Source organism: Podarcis tiliguerta (genome assembly GCF_965153285.1).
Source record: "Podarcis tiliguerta genome assembly, chromosome: 4".
NCBI lineage: Eukaryota > Metazoa > Chordata > Lepidosauria > Squamata > Lacertidae > Podarcis > Podarcis tiliguerta.
Genome location: NC_139537.1, coordinates 57,689,585 through 57,713,052, shown reverse-complemented (window position 1 = coordinate 57,713,052; position 23,468 = coordinate 57,689,585). Strand labels below are relative to the sequence as shown.

The 23,468-nt window shown below is 41.0% G+C and overlaps 1 protein-coding gene across 1 annotated transcript in view; it reads right to left on the bottom strand.

Annotated features, from left to right (window-relative positions):
* The window catches only part of TMEM47 (transmembrane protein 47), a 30,985-nt gene extending 9,298 nt beyond the window's left edge, over positions 1-21,687 (bottom strand). The window contains exons 1-2 of the mRNA XM_083438954.1: positions 21,063-21,687; positions 2,555-2,695 (exon numbers count right to left, since the gene is read on the bottom strand). Of these exons, the coding sequence (XP_083295080.1) occupies positions 2,555-2,695; positions 21,063-21,288 (367 nt within the window). The 5' untranslated portion in view covers positions 21,289-21,687. The remainder of the gene's footprint in view (positions 1-2,554; positions 2,696-21,062) is intronic.
* Positions 21,688-23,468: the final 1,781 nt, after the last annotated feature.

The following is a 23,468-nucleotide window of genomic DNA, read 5'->3' as shown; positions in this document are numbered from 1 at the left end:
TCCTTTTTGGAACATCTTCACTCCACCAAATTGTTAATTTATGTGTGTGTTCTTTTGCTGTTTTATTTGAGTGTAGTTTTATAGCGTGCTTAAAGTGCTATTTTGATTGTATGGGGATCTTGTGTTCTCAAATGTGCTGTATTGAATGCTGGGGGCAGAGAGAAGTTGGCATTGCAACAACCGGAGCACAAACATTTCTTCTTGCCAAATAGAGTATTATTTCCCCCTGCCTTGTGCTGCTATAGGGGTTCTTCCAACCCCCCCCCCCCCCCAGAGCTGAGGGGGAGTTTAGGGATGAGAGGGGGAAGCCCTGGTGTATTAGTGGGACTCCTTGTGCTGGCTATTGCAAGCACAGCTCATCAGTTGATTCTGGCCCATGCGTTTTATATTGAATATAATTTGTTCATCTAGGCTGAGATCTAGTGGCTTCCATATTGTTGTGGAATTACACAGAAGGCAACAACTAGAAGTGGCTAGAAAAAATAATAATAGAAAAATGAAGCCTAGAAGACTTTTTTTAAAAAAATAAGCAATTTAAAAATCATTTTTAGTAAACCATTCTGTTGCCAGCACTGCATCAATTAGGCTAGATAAAAACAATATATTTCATGAATCTATTTTGCTAATTTCTTTGATGACTCATTGAGATATAGAATTCTGGTAGCCTAAACTCATGTGCCCTCTGCTAAACTACAGTGGTTTAACTAAAATAATGGAAACAGCAGGGGGCAGTAGGATACTTCCCCTTATCACTATTTCAGTTCTTGAAATACTAAGGACCTATCTTTCCACCTCCTTGTAAATGGATTTTTAAAATCCATCTAGCAGAGAAGATGGCCTTGTCATTCTCTCCATTATGGGATATTGTACAGGCTTACTGTTTCAGTTCCAGCACAGATATGATTGACAGAATGGAGGGATGCTGTGCCTGGAAAACTTCAGGGAGAAAAAACTGTTACTGGGTAACCCAAAGGACACTGGAGTGCATACCAAGTGGTGATTTCAATGCAGATAGTATGCACTGCATTATCCGTTGGGCTGATCTGTTTATGTGGGTCTTTCTTAAAAGTACTTCTGAGCACAAATTCTTTCCTTTGAAGCTTTGCAAAATAAAATAAAGGGTTTACAATTTGATGGCTGTTACAAAAAGTAAATCTGACACAATGAAATTGATTCTTCCTGTGAAGCATGGGGAAGATATAAACACCTTTCAGTTTAATCCTATTTATTTTCATACAGATGGTTTTGAGAGCTAGTACTTAAGGGACTTTTACAATCAAATATTTGAAAAGAATAGCATTAAGCTGAAAGAAAGAAAGAAAGAAAGAAAGAAAGAAAGAAAGAAAGAAAGAAACCATCAACACCATCAAAAGTTGCTGCATAGAGGCTGCAACTTTTTCATTAAACATAGTGGGATTTATTATCACTTAAACATAAATAATTTGCACTGTTAATGGCTCTGTCCTTACAAAGGCCTGGAATGTGGACAGTGATGATTACCCTATATTAAATTTCAAAACTGCAACACTACTAGGTTAAATACCAATAGACTTCTTGTAAAAGTAATGCACCTCTGTCATATAACAACATATAGAGTTCATTTGCTCAAGTAGCTGTGGGTTGTTGAATAGTTGACAGCTCCATACAATCCTGTTCATGGATTCTTCATACGGTAGATTATTGTTATTAATATCCCACCTTTCCCCCCGGCCGGGACTCAAGGTGGCTTACAGATAAAATAGAAAAAGTAAAAACAGAAAAGATAGTAATTTAAAAAGCAGTTAAACACTAATAGAATTAAAACATTAAAAAAGATATATTTTAAAATACAGGTAATAATAATAAGGGGAGAAAGGCCCAGGAAACCCAGCCAGATGGGCAGGGTACAATTATTATTATTATTATTATTATTATTATTATTATTATTATTATTCAGTAGAGGCAGCCTACAATGAATTGCAGTGCAAACATGGGGAATGAGCAGTCGTCTCCATGTTCATAAGTACAGTAAAAAAGTGCAGCTATGATTACAAATCTCCACATGTTGAACTTGGTTTGCGACAGATTTTCACTACACAGGTATGTACCCAACTGAATGGAAGAATTTGATAAGAATGAACTGACACAAGAATGAACTGACATCAATCTCATGACTATTTTCACATATCAGGGAATGAAAAAATTTGAAAAAGCCCAGTCTATGTAAAGAACCCCCGGATCACTTGATATTCTTGAGTTTTCAAATGAGAAATAAGTGATTGGTTTTTTTTAAAATAGCATGATAATGCTTCAGAATGCAAGACAGGTTGAGTTAAGGCATCAATTACTGCACATGAATGCTTAGCTGTGAATGATTTGGCCATGGGTGCTAGAGATTCCTTGTCATGTAAGCAAAGGTTGATTATGCTGTATAATCAAGAACTTCTGAAATAACCTTGGGCAATGATCTGATTATTGGCTTACAATGCACAATGAGTCACTCTTTTCTGCACAAACGTAAAACTACAGCTAGGAAATTCTAGCATACTTCAGAGAACCAATCTGTTTGATTTACCTGCTGCAAACAGCATGACAGCAACTGGTCTGTAGAACCGCCTCCGGGATCCCACACAGATAGAAATTAATCCAACCAAGAAAGCTATAAGAATTATGGCGGCACCACCCAACAGCATAGAAAGTGTAGCGATCTGCCAGTCTGCAGAGAGAAGGAAACACAAATAATTGAAACTAGATAGTAACTCATATAAAAAGGATGTCTATGTAAAATGCAAAAACAAACCAAGACTCCAGTAAACACAAAAAGGTGTTATTCATAATAGAAAATACAATTGCATTCAGACTTTTAAAAATAGCTTTTCAGGACAGTTCTCTTAGTCAGATTTAAGATGCTATCTGTATGTATTCTATTTTAGGTACTAAAGGAAAAACTGCAAGATTCTGTGTAATGCAGATATCGGGTGCTTATAATATTGACCATTTATCTCTTCACCACTTTCCTATAGTAGTTAATGGGATTCCCCTTCCTTAATTTACAGCACAATCCTATGCATCTTTTCTCCCAGTGAAGTGTGACAGAACTGTAGCTTTAGTTATAAAAGGTTTACAATAGTGAGGAGCTCAATAAAACTTGGTATGACTAAAGTAGAATGGAAAAACTCATAGTAAAACCATCAGAGGGCTATTTGCAAATTAACACACTCAGGAGTGCTAGCTTGGCTTTGTGACCATGGGTGCCCAGGGCTGTGGGTGCCATGCAGCATGCATGGCACGGACACCAAACCTTTTCCATGCCTGGCCCCTGGGGAATTTTGTGGGTGCTTGGGCACCCAGGGCCCCAGGGAGCTGGCACCTATGAACACACTTGAATTTCAACAGTTAGTTAGCTAGAGCTATTAATGGCCCAATAATCCTAAGGTGCATTTGAATGATGGGTGGAACATGAATACACCAAAACAAATGATACTTCTGATTGAAAACAATTCTATTGTTTCAGATATACTTGTCCAGGCTACAATTTATATTTATTTTAAAGATTTATAGCCTGTTGTTTGTTGGCACAAATATCAGGGTAGGATATAACATAAGAAAACCACAAGCAAGCAAAGTTCAAGTCAGCTAAACAGAGAAGGCTAAAACGGACACTCATTCAAAACCTAAAAATATGGACTACTTCACTTGGCACCAAAATGACAACCATGTCAGACGACATGCAAGGGGAGGGCATCCCACAGCGAAAAATCCATCTTGTTTCACCACCAAATGAATCTCCTCTAACAGTGGAATGCAAAGAAGAGCCCAGACGGCTAATCTTAAAGCAAAGGTATTCAGGGCCATAGTTTAACAGTATGTGGAGACCATTTATAATATAAAATATAATCAGTCAGCTATTTTGCAAGAAAATAGGAGCACAGGGGAACTGAATCTATTATTTCAGGCCCTGCAGTTGGATCCTGGTGGTGGGAAGGGCTGTAGCTCACTGGCAGAGCACATGCTTTCCATGCCAAAGGTCCCACATTCTCCAGGTCGAGATGGAAAAGTCTCTTGTTTGAACTCTTGGAGATCTACAGCCAGTCAGCAGCAACAATACTGCACTAGATAGGTCAATGATCTTAGCTGAGATTCCTGCACTAGGGACTGAACTAGATGGCCTCAGGCTCCCTTCCAACTCTATGATTTTATGATCACACACAGAGAGATAAAAATATAGCTGCCCCCATGTGTACATTGGGGGCAGTCATCTTTTTCTCTTGTTAACTACCCAGGAAGGGGTGCTCTGTCATACCATACTACATCTTCCAGTAGCTTTTTAGTGAGATGTGTTCAATCAGTGCAGGAAGACCACTTGCTAAATGGTCTTTAAAAGAAATAAAAAATGTCAGGGAGGACCGCAGACCACCTTGGACGTACTTATAATTTTACTTTATTTTTTAAGTGTAGGGGTTTTTCTTCCTAGGTTGACTTAGGACAGGACACCACTGGCTTCTTTGCCTCACACAGAAAAATGTATTTGGTGAGCCTAGGTAAGAACAATAATTTGCAACAAATTAGACTACAGGATTTTGTGCTTTGTGTAGACAAAAGTTTTTTTATACTGTATAACTTTGGGAACTTAGTTTGCATGCTCTCCAATCCCACAGTTGTATTAATTTTAAAACAGGACTTCTCGGCAAAAGAAATAGGGCATTATGTTATATAATTGATGGCACAAAATCAGGTTAAACACAATACACCAAATAATCTTGGGCTGAGATTTTCAAAGCCAATTTAATGAGTGTGGTGAATTAAAATCCCCCAGCTAATTTAGAATTTCTTAATGCAAGAGTTCTAAAGGCTCTTCAAGCTAATGAAATGTAGCAAGAGCTGAGGCAAGGGTAGAGCTGCTCTCAAATTCAAGAGCAAATTCTGTCACACATGTGTATAATATTTATTTTACTTTAGAAAGAGAACTGTAGGTAGTTGAATGTTTTATGCAACCCTCCCAAGCCAAAACACTCAACACACCCGAACAGAACAGTACTGTACTGTTAAACAGAGATGTAAGTAATTGAAGGCTTACGAAAGAATTCAATGAAACTTTCTTTGGTTCAAACAAGTCCTATTTGGATGCTCAAGTTATGTATGATTAACATCACATGAGGCACCCTGCATCAGCCACTTCCCAACACTATCCAAATGTTTGGGAGGAAGTCTGCAGCAGGGCAGCATAACCAAAAGCAAGTAGGGTGTCTCTTGTGACCTCAAACCCTGGGTGCTTAGTCTGTAATCACTTTAGGATTGGGGGGGGGGGGCTGGGCAAGAGTTTCTAAAAGGTATGAAAATGAGCCATGCATAAGATTTAACTTAATTCTATATGTGAAGCTGTAATGGAAGTGTGGATAATTGCATAGTGATACATTCATTGTGGTCAATTTTTATTACAACTGGAGTGGAGAAAATTACCTAACGCATTATATCAATACCACACTGTTAATACATGAATACAAGTTTTAAATAGAAAGAAACAAGCCACTACCTTTGACATGTGATAGTCTTACATAAACAGATATAGATCCCCCAAGTCCCCCACTCAAAAAAGAAAAGAAAAGCATATTAAATGAAATCATGGTAGGAGGAACATATGGTGAATTTGTGATAGCCAGTTCATGGATAAATGATTAATCAATATACCTTTGTTTAAGAGTCAATTCTCTAGTATCCCATTGAATGAAATGGACCTTTTCACACCTGCTTGGAAGAAAAGTCCTCAGTCAAATCACTGTACTCCTAACCTTCATGGACAGTGTTGGAAACAACACATTGTCCCCAGTCTCTAGCTAGCATTGGGGAGGGGCCTGCCTGAGTCATAATGGTAGGGGTGCATTTAGTGAAAATGACCCTGCTCTCCTGCCTCATAACTGACTGGCAAAATAGGTCTACAGCAGCACAGGAATGCCATGCATATGAAATGTATACTGAGTAAGTCACTGCGTGCAGGCCACTTTTCCTGTGGCAGCTGATTTAAACTATCTTCACACTGTGTCCCTTTGTGGACCTACAGGCTCTTTTTTGTAGTTTTGTGGCAGTACAATGAGTTACCGGTAATACACGAGAGTGTATCATGATACCACTCCTAACTATGGATTGCTGGCTCAGATAGAACAGATCTAGTTTATGTCACAATTAACTTTCTTTTATTCTTTTAATTTATTTTTTCCTTGTTCTTCAGCTAGGGAACCTTAGAGCATATAACGAAAGATTTAAAAATACAATAAAACAACATTAAAACTGCAGACTATAAAACAGCTTTTGAAATAAATTAGTGACAGCTTGGTTGAAATGCAATAGAAAACTACAATGTGGAAAATGCCTGAGCAAAGAAAAATGGTACACCTGACTCTGAAATGACATCAAATTTGACACAAGGAAAGTGGGGAGAGAGCTCTAAAACTTAATAAAGGTACTGGTTCTAGGTCACTATCTGCTTCATCTCTCATGGCAGATGCACTCAAAGGAGAGTCTCATGAAAAGATTTCAGTGTCCTGGCACAAGACAGCCCTTGTAGCCTTTAAATGTAAGAACCAGCACTCTGAATGGTGCCTTGAAGTAGATTGGGAGCCAATACTGTTATTTAAGACTGGCAAGATCTGTTCCAAATACCCAGTTTCAAGTCTGCACTCTAACAACTGTTTTGCACCAACTGAACCTTCTGGGAAGTCTTCAAATGCATGTACGCTAATCGCCAACAGGAACTGCTCTGCAACTGCTGTTACCATTTATACTCACAACAGCCATGCAAGATAGATGAATTAAAAAGGCAGAACTAATTCATTTTTATACAAATCCAAAGAAATTATGATCCAGTTATTAATGGGACCTAAATTAGTCACAACAAACTTGTCCTATTGATTTCATAAGCACGGAATTCTCTGTATTTGGACCAATATATTTTTAGCACAAAGTTATGTAGGTTATCGGATGAAAGTGAAGCATTGAATGTACAGCAATAGACTCTTGTTCCATTTGTTTCATTATCCAATAAGATCACAACTAACTGTACATCTGATAAGCTTCCTAAACTGGGCTGAATGGTGGCATTGCAATATAATGGGAGTTTGTGGTGAAACCAACAGTCTTCCCAAGGGTTCAGGAGTAACTCAATAACACACACTTCATTATGTTATCACAGATTAAACAGGAGTTTGTTACATCCATACACAGTGAGTTTACAATTCCTGATTCAGTTTCAAAATTTCAGAGCAAGTGGTTTTAATAGCTACATTTTGACCACACTGAAGCATCAGAGCCCTACAAAGCAAACTGTCTGCTTTACAAATATTTACAAGAACTTGTTTCAAACTTCAGAAACACAGATTCTCATTGCTGTCACTGATAACTCTCTAAACATGTAGGCAATCCCAATGCAAGAAATATATAAATCTGTCTTTGTGCTATGAAGCAGATTGAAGCCACTAATGTTTAGAAGCTGTGTACATAAAGGACTCGCTCAGATGGCCATTCCTTAGTGTAAGACACTATGACCCTTTTGTGAAAATGCCAATGTGAATTAACAGGGCAGCAGGTCTATGTTGTTTAACTAGGGTTGCGCAGCTCCTTGGCTTTGTCCCTGATATCCACACATTAAATGGAAAATTTTGACCAATAGGTCTAATGAGCCGACCCCAGTTGGCCCATGAATCTGCTTTGGCCATACTGTGCCCACCTGCCCTATACATGGTATCACATATAATGTAATGTGTGGAGTAAGTGAAGATGCTTCTGGGCCAAAGGGACTTGCACAGTGTTCCACAACAACCAGATGATCACTGATGCAGACATAAACAGGTTATCATGGGACATCATTATGATGGATAGTTGGGCAAACACAGCCACCTGTCAAGCCACAGGGGATAGGAAAGATAAGGTTCTGGCCCACAGACCCCATTCAGTTCCCCACTTCATGTCTACATGTTCGGATCTTTACAGACCGGGAGCAATCCGACCCTAAAGCGCAGGTACTGCTGCATGGGTCTACTGCCCCTTTAATTGGGTAGAGACATTGTGTTGAACATATGATGGGACTTTTCTGAGATGAGTTTTCCCTTTAGTTTTTTGTGCAGGGAAATAGTTTACCCAAACACCAACATACGGTAAGATCATCCAGGAAATTAGTATTTGGGCTGGAATCTTGACCTGTCAGTAAGCCCCACTGAACCCAGTGGGAAATTAGAAATGCATAGGATTCCATTGCCAGTGACTTAAAAAAATATATCTGCTGGTTATGTGAAGAAAATGTTTTGCTGATTAAAAAAAGGGGGTGATGACTTACATAGGTCTGATCTGTTTTAAAATGCAGTCACAGCCTGATTCTGTACATCACTACCCAGTGTGATTTTCACAGTTGAACATAGTAGTTATTACATCACTTGTCAGACTTTCCAGCACACTAGAGTATACAAACCTTTGCAATTTAAAATATAATGCTGCTTTAGTACCAGACCAAAATATAATTTTTAGAACTATTTCTATTGATCTTCTATGTTTCAGCAGAAGATGATTTCTTGGGTAAATACATTTTCTTACTAAGTGGTTGAATCTAAAGTATAATAACACTAAGAAACATAAGTTCAATGAAAGTGTACTTATGATGCTTCAGTTCCTTCCTAGAATGAGAAAATGTTTTTTCCCCCTGTATGGAACTGAAAATAAGACATGATGATCTATGGCAGCTACTTCAAAAAACTGATGCAAACCTAGTTAATTCTTTTGGATAGCCATAAATGCTTTAAGCCGAGAAATGGAGAACTAGCATGGCCAAAGGTTGGGGTGATGGAAGTTAGAGGCCAACAACATCTGGACTGTGATGGCCATCAGCTTGAATGGCTTTAAAAGAGGATTAGACAAATCATGGAGGATATGGTTGTCAGTGGCTACAAGCCCTACCTTCACTGTCAGAGGCTGCATGCTTCTGAATACCAATGGCTGGAAACCACAGGAGGGAAGAGTGCTGTTATGCTTAGGTCCTGCTTGTGGGTTTCCCATAGGCATCTGGTCAGCCATTATGGGAACGGGATGCTGGACTAGATGGGCCAATAGTCAGATCCAGCAGGCTCTTCTTATATTCTTATGGAAGGCCACAGTTTTCTCACTCCTGCTTTGTTTTATGCAATATCTGTCTTCCCATTGTGCACTTCACTTACATGGGATAAATTGGGAGAGGCGAAAGTATCTTTTTTTGTGACAGTGTCAATGAACAATCATTATTTTTCTAGTTAGGATTCAGAAGTGTAGCCAGGAAAGTCTGAATAAAGGCAGGCTCAGAAAATACTGCGGTATCCCTGAAAATAATTCACCACCACCACCGAAGAAATGTTCCCCTGCAAAAGGGTTTTATTGCAACACCTTAACACTGCCTGCAATCCTCCTGAATGGCATCATACAGGTATAAAATAGTATCACCAACTTCAGAGACTGAATTACAACAACTTAAAGTAGAACAGTAAAATTAAAAGAATGTTTCACATGATGTACAACAAATTTATTATCATGCTTGCAGAAGGGTAATCAAATTTCCTGAGCAAGGTCAGTATTTGGGGGATAGGAAGAAAGGAAATATTTCATCCCCTTGTACCACAATTTCAGACCTTCTTTCCCTTTCTCATGCCACTGTATCCACCTCATGTCAGTGAAACAGTTGCCCATTCTCTCCTTAACAGAATAAAAGAGTATTCATAGTGATGTTGGTGGCTATAACAACCTCAGTGATTCCCCATTGTGATGTCTTGTTTTGTAAGATTAGATTCTCCAAGTTCAAAACAAAAAGGCCTGGTTCACACAAAACACTAAGACAAGTTAACCATTAGTTGCTCCCTCAGACATTCATGGATTGTTTCTCCAAACTTTGATTTGTTTCCCAGCTGCTCTTGCCTTGTGCCTTTGTACTTTGGTGAGAATTTGTGGTCGATGCTGGATTCACATGCAATGCTAAGTCATAGTAAGAATAGCCAAGGTTTGTAAGCAAACAGTACATGACTTCCCATTATGCTGGCAGTAAACAAACCATAGGTAAGCTGCTGGAGTGCGTTCAATAAACCTCCATGCTATATTGAACTTCCACAACAAATCAGTTTAATCTAAGTAAAATATCACAATATCCTACCTTTCACCTCACACTCTACTTCTGCATCAGAGTGTTATTAGAATTTAAACATTCATGCTGTTGTTTCTTACTTCTTTGTGCACTTCTACATAGACAATAGAAACCTCCACTTTCCACAGCTCCTTTAGGAGGAAGGGGGATATAAAATGAAACAATAATAATAATGCCTCCTTCTGCACCTCTTTGTTACTGCCCTCTACCAATCGCCTCCTTAGACTAAGTAACTAGATAACTGTCATTTAAGAGAAGGCTGAACCATATTAATATACCCAAAGTAAAAACACACAACTGTACTATGTAAATACCCTAAAATCTGAGCCATTCTTTATTCTCAGAAAGTGGGGTGGGACACTGTGTTTCTCCTACAATACAGTATAGAAGGAACAAATCAAGAAAACCCAAACCATTATATAAAAGTTTGGAAACTTCAAGCGACACAGCATGCATTATTTTCACTGCTGCCTTGTGTCTTCATATGGGAGTCTGTTGAGGTACTATAATAATTTGTGGAGGGAAAGGCACTTTTTATTTGGGAGCCAACTTTAAGCAACCTATTTTCTTTGATAGCCAAAGCCCAGTATCTTTCCCCAGACTCAGCCAATAAGAATACTGAAGGTGTGGATCACTGTAGCCCTACCTAAACCCCTCAATTCTATTCTTTGTCAGCTGTGTTTGGCTGTCACACTTTGTTGCTCCTGCCTTTACACCAGTGATGTGGGATTGAGGAAAACATCTCCTCTGAACTGGGTATTTGTATGGGGAGAAAACACTGCATTAGCAACAATGCAAATATCATGCCTGATGCAAACTCATTAATGATGACTTTTGTCCCCAGCAGATGTGATTTGCTTCAAAAACAAAAAACAAAACCCTGCATATTAAATGCAAAGCCACATTTAATATCACATCTAGTTTGGCCCTTATAGCTGTGGGGAGTATCAATTCCATAGACAAGTTTTCCTATCATTGCACTGAATGAAGGCATTTTGGGTCAACTTTATTCATGCCTTAGTAACTTCCATGATCTCTTTCAGCTATTTAGTTTTATCTCATTGATTTCATGTGTTGTGTTTGTCTGCCCTCCAGCTCTTCCCCTCTCCCCTGATTTGCTGCTTCTTTTTCTTGTTACTGTCCCTCTATTTTCATAGTTACTGCTCTTGAAAATCAACCGTAGCCACATTTCAAAATATTCAACATAAATAGTTTCTGTCAAAATTTTATTTTTACTTGTCTTAAATAACATTTTATTTATTTCCAAGTGTCATAACTAGGCATCGGGCAAACCAAGCATCATAACCAAAGTGGCACTTGAACTGTGTACAATAGATACAATGCATGGATATTACCCTCTTTGCACACACTGGCTTCACAAGCTGGAGAGCTGAATCTTGAGAAAGTTACAGGATAAGTTGGCCATACACTTTTGGCAAAGCCCCTCCCCAAAGACTTATGAGTAAACTTAGCCATGGGCATACAAGAACAGGTCCTCTTATAGACTGGAAATGGATTAAAGAACAGGAAACAGACAGAAGGAATAAATGGATAGTTCTCACAAGGTAAGATGTAGTAAGTTGGATTCCCCAAGGGTCTATATTGGGTTTTAACTTGCTCATTAATGACTTTTAGTTAGGGGTGAGCAGTGAGGTGGATGAGTTTACTGACAACACTGAATTATTCAGGGGGTAAAAACAAAAAGGGATTGGAAAGAACACCAAAAGGTTTTATCCAAACTGGATAAATTTACAATAACATGGCAAACACACATTAATAAAAGTATAAACTGACGCACACTGGGACAAAAATACACTGATGGGGTCTGAACTGGCAGTGACTGACTAGGAAAGGGATCTTGGAGTTGTGGTGGATAGCTCAGTGAAAATGATAACCAAGCACACAGTTTCTGTGAAAATGGTTAATTCCATATTAGGGATCATTAAAGAAAGGATTAAAAATAAAACTGCCTGTATTGCAATGCATTTGTACAAATCTATGGTATGATCACACCTCAAATACCATGTACTGTTCTGGTCACCTCATCCTAAGAATAATATTGTAGAACTAGAAAAAGTGAAGGGGGACAGCAGTCGGTACTATCAGGAGGCTGGAGCAGTTCCCTTTTGACGAATGGTTGCAACGTTTGGAACTTCTTATTTAATTAAGGGGACATATGATAAAGGTGTAGAAATTATTCATGGTGTTGAAGAATGTGGAAAAAGGTATGCTTTTCTCCCTGTCACATAGTGCTAGAACTTGGAGTTATCCAATGAAGCTGGGTAGTGAGAGAAAGTTAAACTATAGAATTCTCTACCATAAAATATTGTTATCTTGTGCTCTGTAGCATTTGCAGTTCTCTCTAGTTCTCTAGCATGGCAAACTTGGAGAACGGTTCAGCAAGTGGTCATTCTCATTGATTCCAATGGACATGAGCTGGCTGTGTGAGCTCACTTTTCCACTGAAATGTATAAAGTGCTAACTTTGGCTGGTTTCTGTCCTAACTTTCAATACTCTCCATTTCTCCATCAGAGTCAGTAATGATACGTTGACAGCACTAAACTGAAGGGGCTCCTGTGGAATGCCACCTGTTACTGTTTCTCATTTTGACAGTGATACAGTAATTGCTGTTCCTTATATCAGTGCTTTTTTCCAGGGGAATTCAAGGGTACGGAGTACCAGCACCTTGTTGTTGTTGTTAAAAAGTGTGGAACTTATTGTAACAATTTCATGGTGAGCACCAGCATCTATTTATTTATCCAGGATAAAACACTGCCCTATATTAACTGAAGAAGTCAATATTGCATAAGCTAGCACCTCTCTCCTCCCACTGCTTATGAATATGAATCTTACCGCATCATCTTTTGCAACTGAGTATGAGTCAAGGTTACAGTCCACTTGATTCTAAATATAAACCTCATAAAATATTTAGACTACTTATATTATCACTAGCAGTAAAAGCATCCTTTAAATTCCGGAAGCCCAATTAAAAATATTTAAAGGAGAAGCAGGCATTAAAATTTTAAATGCTGCAATATACAAAGGCAGTAACAGCAAGATAAATTAGTTTAGGATACACTTCACTGAAGATTTCTTCCATGCTTAGAATAAAACAAAACTGAATACAACAGTTGGCTTATACATGAGATGGTCCAAGCACAAACTTCCCAGAAAGATCTAGAAGAGTTATGAGAGACACAGAGAAAGGGGCTATAACTCAGTGGAAGGCCCAAGCCTATCCCTTGCATCTCCATATAGGGCTGGAAAAATACTCATTTGAAACGTGGAATAGCCACTGCCTGTCAGTCTGCATTTATTCCTGTTGTGTCTAAAACACAAGTGGGTGTGTAGCCTTTCCCCCATAAGTTAACCAGCACAGCTATGTCTATCCTCTAAAAACTGACCAATAGGGATTTTATTGGATTGGGGTTGGGCTCACTTATGTTCTTTTTCTGGGAGATCTTAAAGCACATGTGTCTGTTGCTCTGTTTGCCGTTTCCTCCCTTTTCTAGGCCACTCGCCATATATTCCATCAGTATTTCCCCCCTGATTTGGGTGACATCTCAGGCATGGTAAGGAACCTTTGCTCACTTGATTCTTAAGGTGCAAGAACACGAAGAGGCAGCTAGTAAGCTGTGGAAGATGCTCCCTGACATCCCATTCCTGTGTGTGTTAGTGTCTCTTCACAGGACCAAGTGATAATGTGCAGACTCACAACTAGATCATAATCAAAGAAACATGGGTGCTGTGTGTCTTTCCTGATATTGCGTTGGCACACAATGCTAAAGGCAAATGAGCAACCTTTCCTAGAAGTGCAATCCTATATATAGACTTTCCTGGAAGCAATCCACATTTGGCTTACTTCTACATAGCCACCTATAGGACTACCCTGCAAGATGCACAAAGATTTCAAGTGGACCTGACTCTAGCTCTTCTTTGACTAGAGGTGAGTACAGGCATTGATGCTGCTGACTACATAAGGAAATGCATGGCACTGGTGAAACATTGCTATAGTACTGGTGATGTGACCTATGGAGCATAGGAACATGCACTGACCTTTTCATTCCTAGACAGGAATCCCAGTATGGTGCATGGGTTAAAGTGCTGGACTGGACCCAGATTTCAAGTCCCCACTCAGCCATGAAGCTCCCTGGCTGACTTTGGGCCACTCAATGTCAGCCTAACCTACCTCAAAGAGTTGTTGTCAAGATAAATTGGGAAGGGTCAGAACCATGTATGCCACCCTTACCTCCTTGGAGATACATGTAATAAATGAATGAATGGAAACCAATGATGGCATACTTTTGCCATGCAGAAACATTCTTCTTATGAACTGGCCACTAGGGCGATTGTGGAACAGGTGCAGAAATACAAGGATGGACAAACTAGATCCTATCTTGCCACCTGCAAATTACATTTAATGCATTTCAGAATAATCCGGCTGGGAATGAATGAGCACAACCCAGAACAACTTTAATGGCAGCAGTGCTTATACAAAGCCACAGTGGTTTTGCCACACTTGCAAGGAACAGAACAATGCTTTAGCTGTGGTGGCACTGTTCCTTTATTTTATTCATAGTCCAGAACATCAATAAAATCAGGTCACGCATTATCTGGGCAGGTTACCAAGGAGCCCTCAAAACACCTAACTTTGATTCAAAGATTTCCAGGTGAAATATTAACAAAGTAGTGATCAACGCACACATTGCTGCATGCAATTACCCTTAACCACGTATTTAATGTGGGCGACCCTAGTGTTGATGCACCTTTTCCTTTAAGAACATAAGATGAGCCTGGTGCATCAGGCCAATGCCTTTTTGGCACGGCATCCTGTTGTCACAGTAGCTGGCCAGAGGCCTGTGTGCAGCCTGCAATCAGGACATGACTGCAACCACACTTGGCCACCTACAGTTTCCAGCAACTGGTATTCAGAGTCCTAATGCCTATGACAGTGGACAAAGAACAGAATAATGGCTAGTAACTGCTGATAGCCTTGTCCTCCATGTTTGTCCATGACTTTGCCATCTGTCTAGGGCTATGTGGCTGACAGGGGGGGCGCTTCTTGTGGTCGCTTCAATGGACTTGGTCCACCACATGGTGGTGCATGACAGGGCTTTCCCTGGTGTGGCCCCTGACTTTGGAAGTCCTCTCTTCTGGAAGTCCAAATAATGGAGACTCTTATTGGCTTCTGCTGGCAGGTAAAGATAACATGGGCTTTTGGAGCTAACCAGCAACCACTAGTTACCCTATTACTATTCATGCTTTATGCTGTTACCCTATGACTATTTTGTTAAATGCATTGTTTCAACATTTGTTTTTATTATTTTGCTTATTTTGTGTGTATGTGCATGTGAATTGATGGAAACCACTCTGAGATCACACTGAAGTGATGAAGGGCAGTCTACAAATCTGTAGAAATTAATAAACAATACAGTGGGACCTCTGGTTATGAACGCTTCAGGTTATGAGTTCCGCTAACCCAGAAATAGCTGCTCCTGGTTGCAAACTTTGCCCCAGGATGTGAACGGAAATTGTGCGCCAGAGGCGCGCGTGCAGCGGGAGGCCCCATTAATGAAAGCGTGCCTCAGGATAAGAACGGTTTCAGCTTAAGAATGGACCTCCAGAACAAATTAAGTTTGTAACCAGAGGTACCACTATACTATAGAATCCATTGAGCTGGATAAGGATTTCGGAATTGGAAGTGTCAGAAATGTTGATGTGCTTGCTTTTTAAAATCTGATTTTGCACATTTCTATCCAATTTCTCAAAATAACTACTATCTATTTAGTGGTATGGCTGCCGGTGAGGACCATTTAGACATCCCCAGTTGCTACATGCCTTGCCAGCAGAGAAGAAAAGATTTAGAAGAATCATAGAATCGTAGAATTGTAGAGTTGGAAGGGACCATGAGGGTTATCTAGTCCACCCCTGCAATACAGGAATATGCAGATGGCCCTTAAGGGGATTGACCTGCAACCTTGGTGTTATCAGCACCACACTCTACGTAGATTAGCCTTCCTGGATTGCAGAGGAAGCATCTTGAACTTGTAGAAACAGTTCAAAATGGGGAGGGGTTCCACCATAGATGCAAGGATGCTGTAAAGATTTGCATTCTTATACAATATATCACAATTACTCCTTTGAGAAAAGAGGGTACATTCTGAAAAGCTTTAAAATAAAGCCTTCTTTAAAATCCATCTTCTAGTTACATTTCAGAGTAAGACATGAATTTGCCTTTTATACAGCTTGTTGGCCATGGCATCTGTAAAACTTTTTATGTTAACAATTGCTTTTTCCATTCTGCTTAGCTATTCTTTTTCAGTTTTAAGAAAACATTTCCAGGAAGGCAGGGAAGAACAGTGTGTTGTGACTATCAGTCTTGCTGAGCTATTTGCAAATATCCATCACTATCAACTCAGTTAAAGCCATGATCTACATATTCCCAGGAGGAAGCTGCTTTTGAGCTGTCAATTCCGCTTGGAACAGCTGCTCTCATGCAAAATAAGCAGACACACAAACTATGACTGTTAAAACATAGGTTAGTTAGTAGATAATAGATTTAAAATGGGATATTGCAATATTTCGGTAAAGCTAGATCTCAATTCATTTCCCCATCCAAAACAAAGAACAAAACCCAGAAGCTATCAATTCAACTTTATCTTTTAAAATAACAGTTCGATTGGGCTGAATTTTGGATCCCCAATATTCTAAATGCAATGTGAAAAGAAAGAAGTAATTAATTGGCATTACATTTTTAACAATACATTAAAAGATCCTAGATGAAACTAGTAAGCATTTAGTCCTGTGGATTCCCAAAAGTTATAAGGAACACATCTGAATGCTGCTGTATAAACATTATGATACATGTTTCAGCAGAGAGAACAATAATATCCCTTAAAGAAGAAAGCTTTATAATGTTTGTTTATGTTTTTCTCAGTGTAATATTATTTTGATGATTCAGACTCCCAAAAGACTTTTTTTGTATAAATGCATGTGTATGTGCTTAAGTGAAAATACACATTTTCTAGAAAGACTATATCTCAAAGTGCCTCTTAATTTTGCCAATACTACAAAGGTAGTATGCCTGATCTGTAATAAACAACATAGTATGACAAGCATAATTCAGCATCATACGATTCTACAGCAAAGGCTTTGAAAACCTAATGCAGTGTGCCATACATGTGGGCTACATTCTTCACACGTCAAATGCCATAAGAAAATACAGTATGCATGCACTTACACATAGCTCTGATGTAAGAATAAGCCATGTTGCTGTTTTAAATGGCCTAATCTACATCAAAACAACAATGCCAGACTTCCAAGCTATGACTCTTCACAATTTTACTTCCATGTAGCTCCAGAGAAATCAACAGGGCTGCCCGGGAGTCTGGGATCTTAGCTGAAATCTACCGACTTATTTTAAAATGCCATGATCAAAACATGCATTTTTTTATCAAATCATCTGCACAGATGGGGGACAACTGCATGTCTAGTTTATTATCAGGCAAATTTAATATGGCTGGATGCCTCCTGAAATATTTAAAATATATACACAGCCCTCTCTCCCACTTTGGTATTAGCAGTGTTAGCAGAAACATGCTGATGCTCAGTTAGTGTTACAGCTATATAGCACATTATATAGTTAACAAGGGATATGCTGGCCGTTAGCAAAACTGGACAAAGAGACTGTTTTCTGGTAATTGCTCAAAGGATGTTCCTTGCTGCAGATACAACCAAATGTGCCCTCTCTGACAGCAGTCAGGACCTAAAGTCTAATTAAGACAAAGGTTTTTAATTAAACCCTGGATATGCTTTAGCAGGCTCCGGTGTGTGGCTGCCCTTGATTGTGCCACTTGAGGTGCTCTCCTTCAAGGGACAATGAAGCAAATGTTTTAAGACGGTAGGGGGAGATGCCTTGTGCCTCTGGCTCCTTCTGTTTCTCCAGTGACAATGCTATTTGCCCTGGTGTCATAATTAAAAAGTCTTCCTAAAGGAAGCTCTTTCTGCTGATTTCCAGTATATCCCAATTATTTTAACCTTAAAAGCCTTGCCTGCAATGAGACAGAATAGGGATACTTTGCTTCACGTAGAAGAAAAAAGGCTAAGTTCTTAACAACAAAGGGCTATTGTGAATGTAGAACAAATCACACTATAGATGTAGGACCCAATCCATTACTCACCAAATGCAATGAGGGCCTTTTGCCAGCTTGTGCAGAGGATTTGTTTGTATCAAAGGACAAACATTTGTGCATATGCATGTCTGTGTAAACAGTGCACATTCTCATATTTCAGGAAAGCTTTCAAAGCTTGACTCTAGACCCAGATACAATTAAAGGAAAGGTCTTGCTTAAAATAGCCCCAGTAGTCATTCCCAGCAGCTTGTAAAACATGGAAAACTATTTTAAACAAACAAAAAAACAAAACAAAAAAAAAACCAGTAAAGCTTAGTCTATGACTTCATAGAATGGGAGAGCCTTGAAATTTCCTGAAGGAGCAGGAAGGCATTCAGGAAGACACAACAACAAATACCTGCTTTTCCCATTCATTTATTGTTCAAAAATGCAATGACAAGCCTTCAGCTCACATCCAACCCATTCCCCTCACTCACACTTCTATAGGAAAAATCTAAAAAGGGAGATGTCTCCCAGATGCAAATGGAGAGTGCTTAGCAGTCCTCTAATGCTGATCTGTGCACTATTTAACCTTCCTAATCCCTCATACTTTGGAAGGTAAGGAAATAAAGTAAAACCAGCTGAACTGAAACTTGGTCCCCCACTTCCCACCTCCACCCAATTCATATGAAAAGTCTTTATGCAATCAAGGGATATCATTTTAGAAGACAGAGAAAGGGGCAAAAGGATTCCTGTTGCTAAGGAGACACATCAAGTCAAAGCTGACATTCCTACATAAATTTCAGGGGGTGGGGTGGGAGGGGAGAAGAGATTTTTTTTAAATACAGCTCTGTTACAAAGTTTGTTTAGACTCCCTGGTAACAGCCCAAAGAAGCAATTCTTTAAAAAATAAAATAAAAATGATTTACTTTACATGACACAATTGACAGCAAACCTCACCCAACACCAAATCTTACTTGATGGAGTGATAAAAAGTACAAAATAAAAGAAAGGACCTCTGCTGCAGTTTTGAAGCAAAGATCTCCAAGAACATTTTTAAGAATTTTCAAAGAAACAAAGGCATGTAGCAAAATACACAGCAGGCAGTCAAACCAATAAGAAACCAATCTCTTATTGCACAATTTCTTAAAACACAAGGGTAATACATGATTCAAAACCAGATTTCGGGCTTAGTATGTGAAGGCTACAGTTTAACTTGTAGATGTTTCCAATAGAGATTATAGCTGTGATACAGTGGAAAATAGAAGCAACTCTCACAAAAAGGATTTTGCAGACTGAGCAAGCCACTTGATATGGGGATGGAGGGATGATTTTGAAACAATCTTGCTCATTTCAAGGGACAATTTTTCCATTAGGGGGAGATATTATTTTGCTTACTGAAAGAAAAAATGAAACAGGATAAATGCCAACAAGGCCAACAAGATACGGTACATGGGGGAGGGGGGAAGAGGCTGAGAGACAAAGCTGCATATGTTGCCTAGTGAAAGTTCTCATCAGGGATAGAGAAGGAGGAGAGCACAGGAATAACAGAAAAGGGAAAGTGTCAGAATACAGTGACAGGAGAGTGTTGCTTCTTATGTTGGCTACAGATTCAATGAACTGAAAGCCACAACTTTTTTTGTCAGCTTCAGCTTGAGGACTGGGTATAGGGTAAAATACTGATTTGAAGTTAAAAACAACAGCAAGATAATCCACAAACCACCTTCACACCACAACATGCAGGATTGAGGCTCTTTTCATGAACGAAATACGCCAATTCATTAAAAACAACTACAGGGTATCCCATGATGCAAATGCTTTGAAAAAGCTATCCCTGTTTTCTAGCCCTTGCTGTATCCTGACTTCCAAGACAAGAGAAAAGGAGTGTATAATGCTGTATGTGTGTAGATGAAAATACTTAACTGCCTGCTTCACAGACGCATCATTTAAACATATTGCTTCTCTGTCTACATGGGGCTATGAGGAGGAGGGACAGCTGGGGAAATAAGCAGGCAGACATAAAGAATAAATTCAGCATAAGAAAGAGGGAAAGGTAGAGGATTGGAACTTGGAATGGCAGACTTGAGACTGCAGCTCATGGGGTGCTGGGAAGGAAGGGCATTGGGGGCACGTATGATGGACTGATCACAACTAAAGCAGAATGTGGCATTTGGATTTGGGCAATGAGAAAGACTACTGGGGAGGATCTGAGATGAGGTGGGAGGAAAAAAGGAGTAGGTTAAAATTAGGATGCAGGGACGAGTGTGGTGTGGTGTGAAGTCAGGTGGGATAGAAAAGTGGTCAGGGATGGAGAGGCGGGTTGCGCTGGGTCCAGGTGGGCAGCAGGAGGCAATGTGAGGGCAATGAGCAATGCTCTACGTGGGTAACAACGGGCTGCCGACTCCGGATGATGGGACAAAAGAGGCGTTTTGAGAAGGCGAGGCTACCGCTATGGAAGCAGAAGTGTTCAGGATAAGAAAAGGCGTTCTGTTAAGAGGTGGCGCTGATGGATCCTGGAGAGGAAAGAGGGGGCAAAGCGGGGGCAGAGGAGAAGTCCGGTGCTGCGGAGGAAAAGGCTAACCTGAGCGGGGGGCGGGTAAGCTGCGGGTGGGGATGAGGGAAGGAGATGCTATTCTAGGGGCGGGATGCAGGGGGGGGGGGAGCAGGGAGGACCCTCTCCGAAGAAATGTTGGGGGGCGCTGCTGCAATGGGTGGGGTCAGAGGGAGAGGCGCGGGACGGGGAGGGAACGGGGGGGGGGTTGAAGTCAAGAAGAAGGCAGGGAAAAGGTGCCGGGCAGGTGCCCCCCCCCCTCTCTCTCTCTCACCGCTGTTCAAGGTAGTTATGCAGCGCCAGGTCTCCGGGTTGTTGAGTTTCTCGCAGGACTCCCACAGGGAGAGGTAAGACTGGTGGTCGGCCGTCACCCAGGCCGGGCTCAGCACGGCTCCCAGATCCAGACACAGCGCCAGGAAGATGCACACCAGCCCCACCAGCTTGAGCGGGGTCAGCACCGAGACGCGCACCTCCTCCATGCCGCTGCCGGAGGAAGCCATGGGCGAGCGGGGAAGCAGGCGCCCCTCGGCTAGCAGCGCCGCCGCCGCCGCCCGAGCCAGGGGAGCGAGCCGACCTCGCGGCTGCTGCTGCTGCTGTGGCTCCTGCCGCTCAGGTACGGACGAGGAAGGCGGGGAGGCGGCAGCTCCCTCCAGTCGCCACTTCTCGGCTCGCGCAGCCCGGCTCTCCCCAGCAGCACATCACTCCTCCCCTCTTCCCTCCCCCTGTCTGGGCAAGGGGCGGGAGGAGCTGCACGGGGGCCGGCGTCGAGCCGCGCCGCGCACGTCACTCGCAGGGCTCCCTCCAGGGAAAGAAGGCGGGAAAGGCTTTCGGCTGCCCCGGGCAGCGGCCAGCGCGCGCCCCTTTCCCCGCCCCAGCCCTTCCGCCGCGCATTCCTTGCCCTGTGGCGAGAGGAGGAGGAGGCGGGTGGGGCGGGTCGCTCGCTCTCTGCGGCCTTTGTGGCGTCCGAGAGGCTTTTCAGAAAAACGAGCGCTTCCAAGCTTTTCTCTGGAGTTTTCTCCTCGGGCTCTAGCCCATGTCAACAAACGGTTTTCAGACGGGGGGAAAAAAAGTTTTTTAAAACTTAGGTTTTCTAGGGATGTGTGCCCGTTCTTCTTGGCCACCTGCCATCTTCAGCTGCCTCTTGTTAGTCCCCCGTTCGGCGCCCCTTGCTTTGCTTTTGACGCAAACTCCCCGCGGGGGCTGCAAAGGTCCAGGACAAATCGAATAGAAAGCGGAGGACTGGCAGCCGCAAGCAGCCGGGCGGCGGAGGGATTTCTGGAGTGATGGGTCGAGGGAGACGTGGTCCCTTTGCTCCTCAAGCCTCTCTTCGAAACCTGCTCCCTGCTTCCTTTATTTAGTGCTGAATAAATATCAAATACGAGTGCTGTAGAGCAATGTGTGGAGGGATAGTGGCATCTCATTCGCTCCAGTGGGATGAATGGGGAGCAAAGCCCATGAATTGAAATGCCATGCCTGGATTGGAGGGCTTTTATTTATGGATGAAAATATAATAACTAGGCTGGCCTGAGACAGCGTTGTCTCTATAATGTCTTGAGACCAACCAACACCCCCTACAATAATGATAGTAACTTAATACAAAATGATACAATCAATAATGAAACGTTGGAATGGCAGGAGTAACTGGCAGCAGTGAATTCGAAGCAAGGAAAATACCTCTAACTTCACCCTGGAGTAGCAAATGGTGTAAAAAAAATAAATAAAACATCCACTCAGATATTTACATAGAGATTGGCAGGAAGCATTTCATTTGAAGTGACAGTGGTGAATTATAACGACATTAATTCTAATTGAGATCCTTTCTTTCTAGTCTTCATGCTATAATCTTATGCTGTTTTGATAAGTCTTTCAACAAATAAAGTCATTCATTTTATTTATATGCAGCATTTCCCACAAATACATTGGTTCCCAAAGCAATTCACAGAAAATAAGCAGTCTTTAAATGCAATGGTACAAGAAGAGCACAGAATAAAAACAATAATATCACCACAACATAACCCTAATAATTCCATAATTAACAGTTCGCGTGAAATATATCAAAGAATATTCCACTGTAGACTGTTATCCCACCATTATTCCTAGTTAGATCTTCCTTCCTTCTGTTTACACTGCATAGGAGTGTTGTTGCTTATGTATCCCAAATGACATCACCTTTGAAAAAAAAGGACAGTATGAGTCCACTTGGGGAAAGCCCAAGGTTTGTAGAAGAAGCCCAAAAAGTATTTATGTGGGGGCACATAAGGAGAGGAAACCTCAAAGTCACCCCGATGAGCACTGAGCATGCTCAGCAACCGTGGAATGCTGACTTGACTTGGAGGGAAGAAATGGAAAACCATGTGGAATGGAATAGGCTAGAATATATTGGGAAAGCAGGGTGCATGGCTGATACGTTGCAACAATGAACAGGAGCATTCCACACTGCAATGTTTTGTTCTTGGTACCACTCCTTTCTTCTATTTCTAATGTTTAGGCCTGAGTGGTGTTGCCTGTGTAGCCATAGGTAACTGATATGGGAAGCATCATCATCTTGCAGAAGGCCAAGGTTTGCAGAAGTACAAAACATGTTTAGTGGGGTGGGAGCCCCATGAGCATGTTCAGTGGTTGTGGAATACTGACTGACTAATTAGCAAAGGAACAGAGAACTGAGGTTTGTCTGTGAATG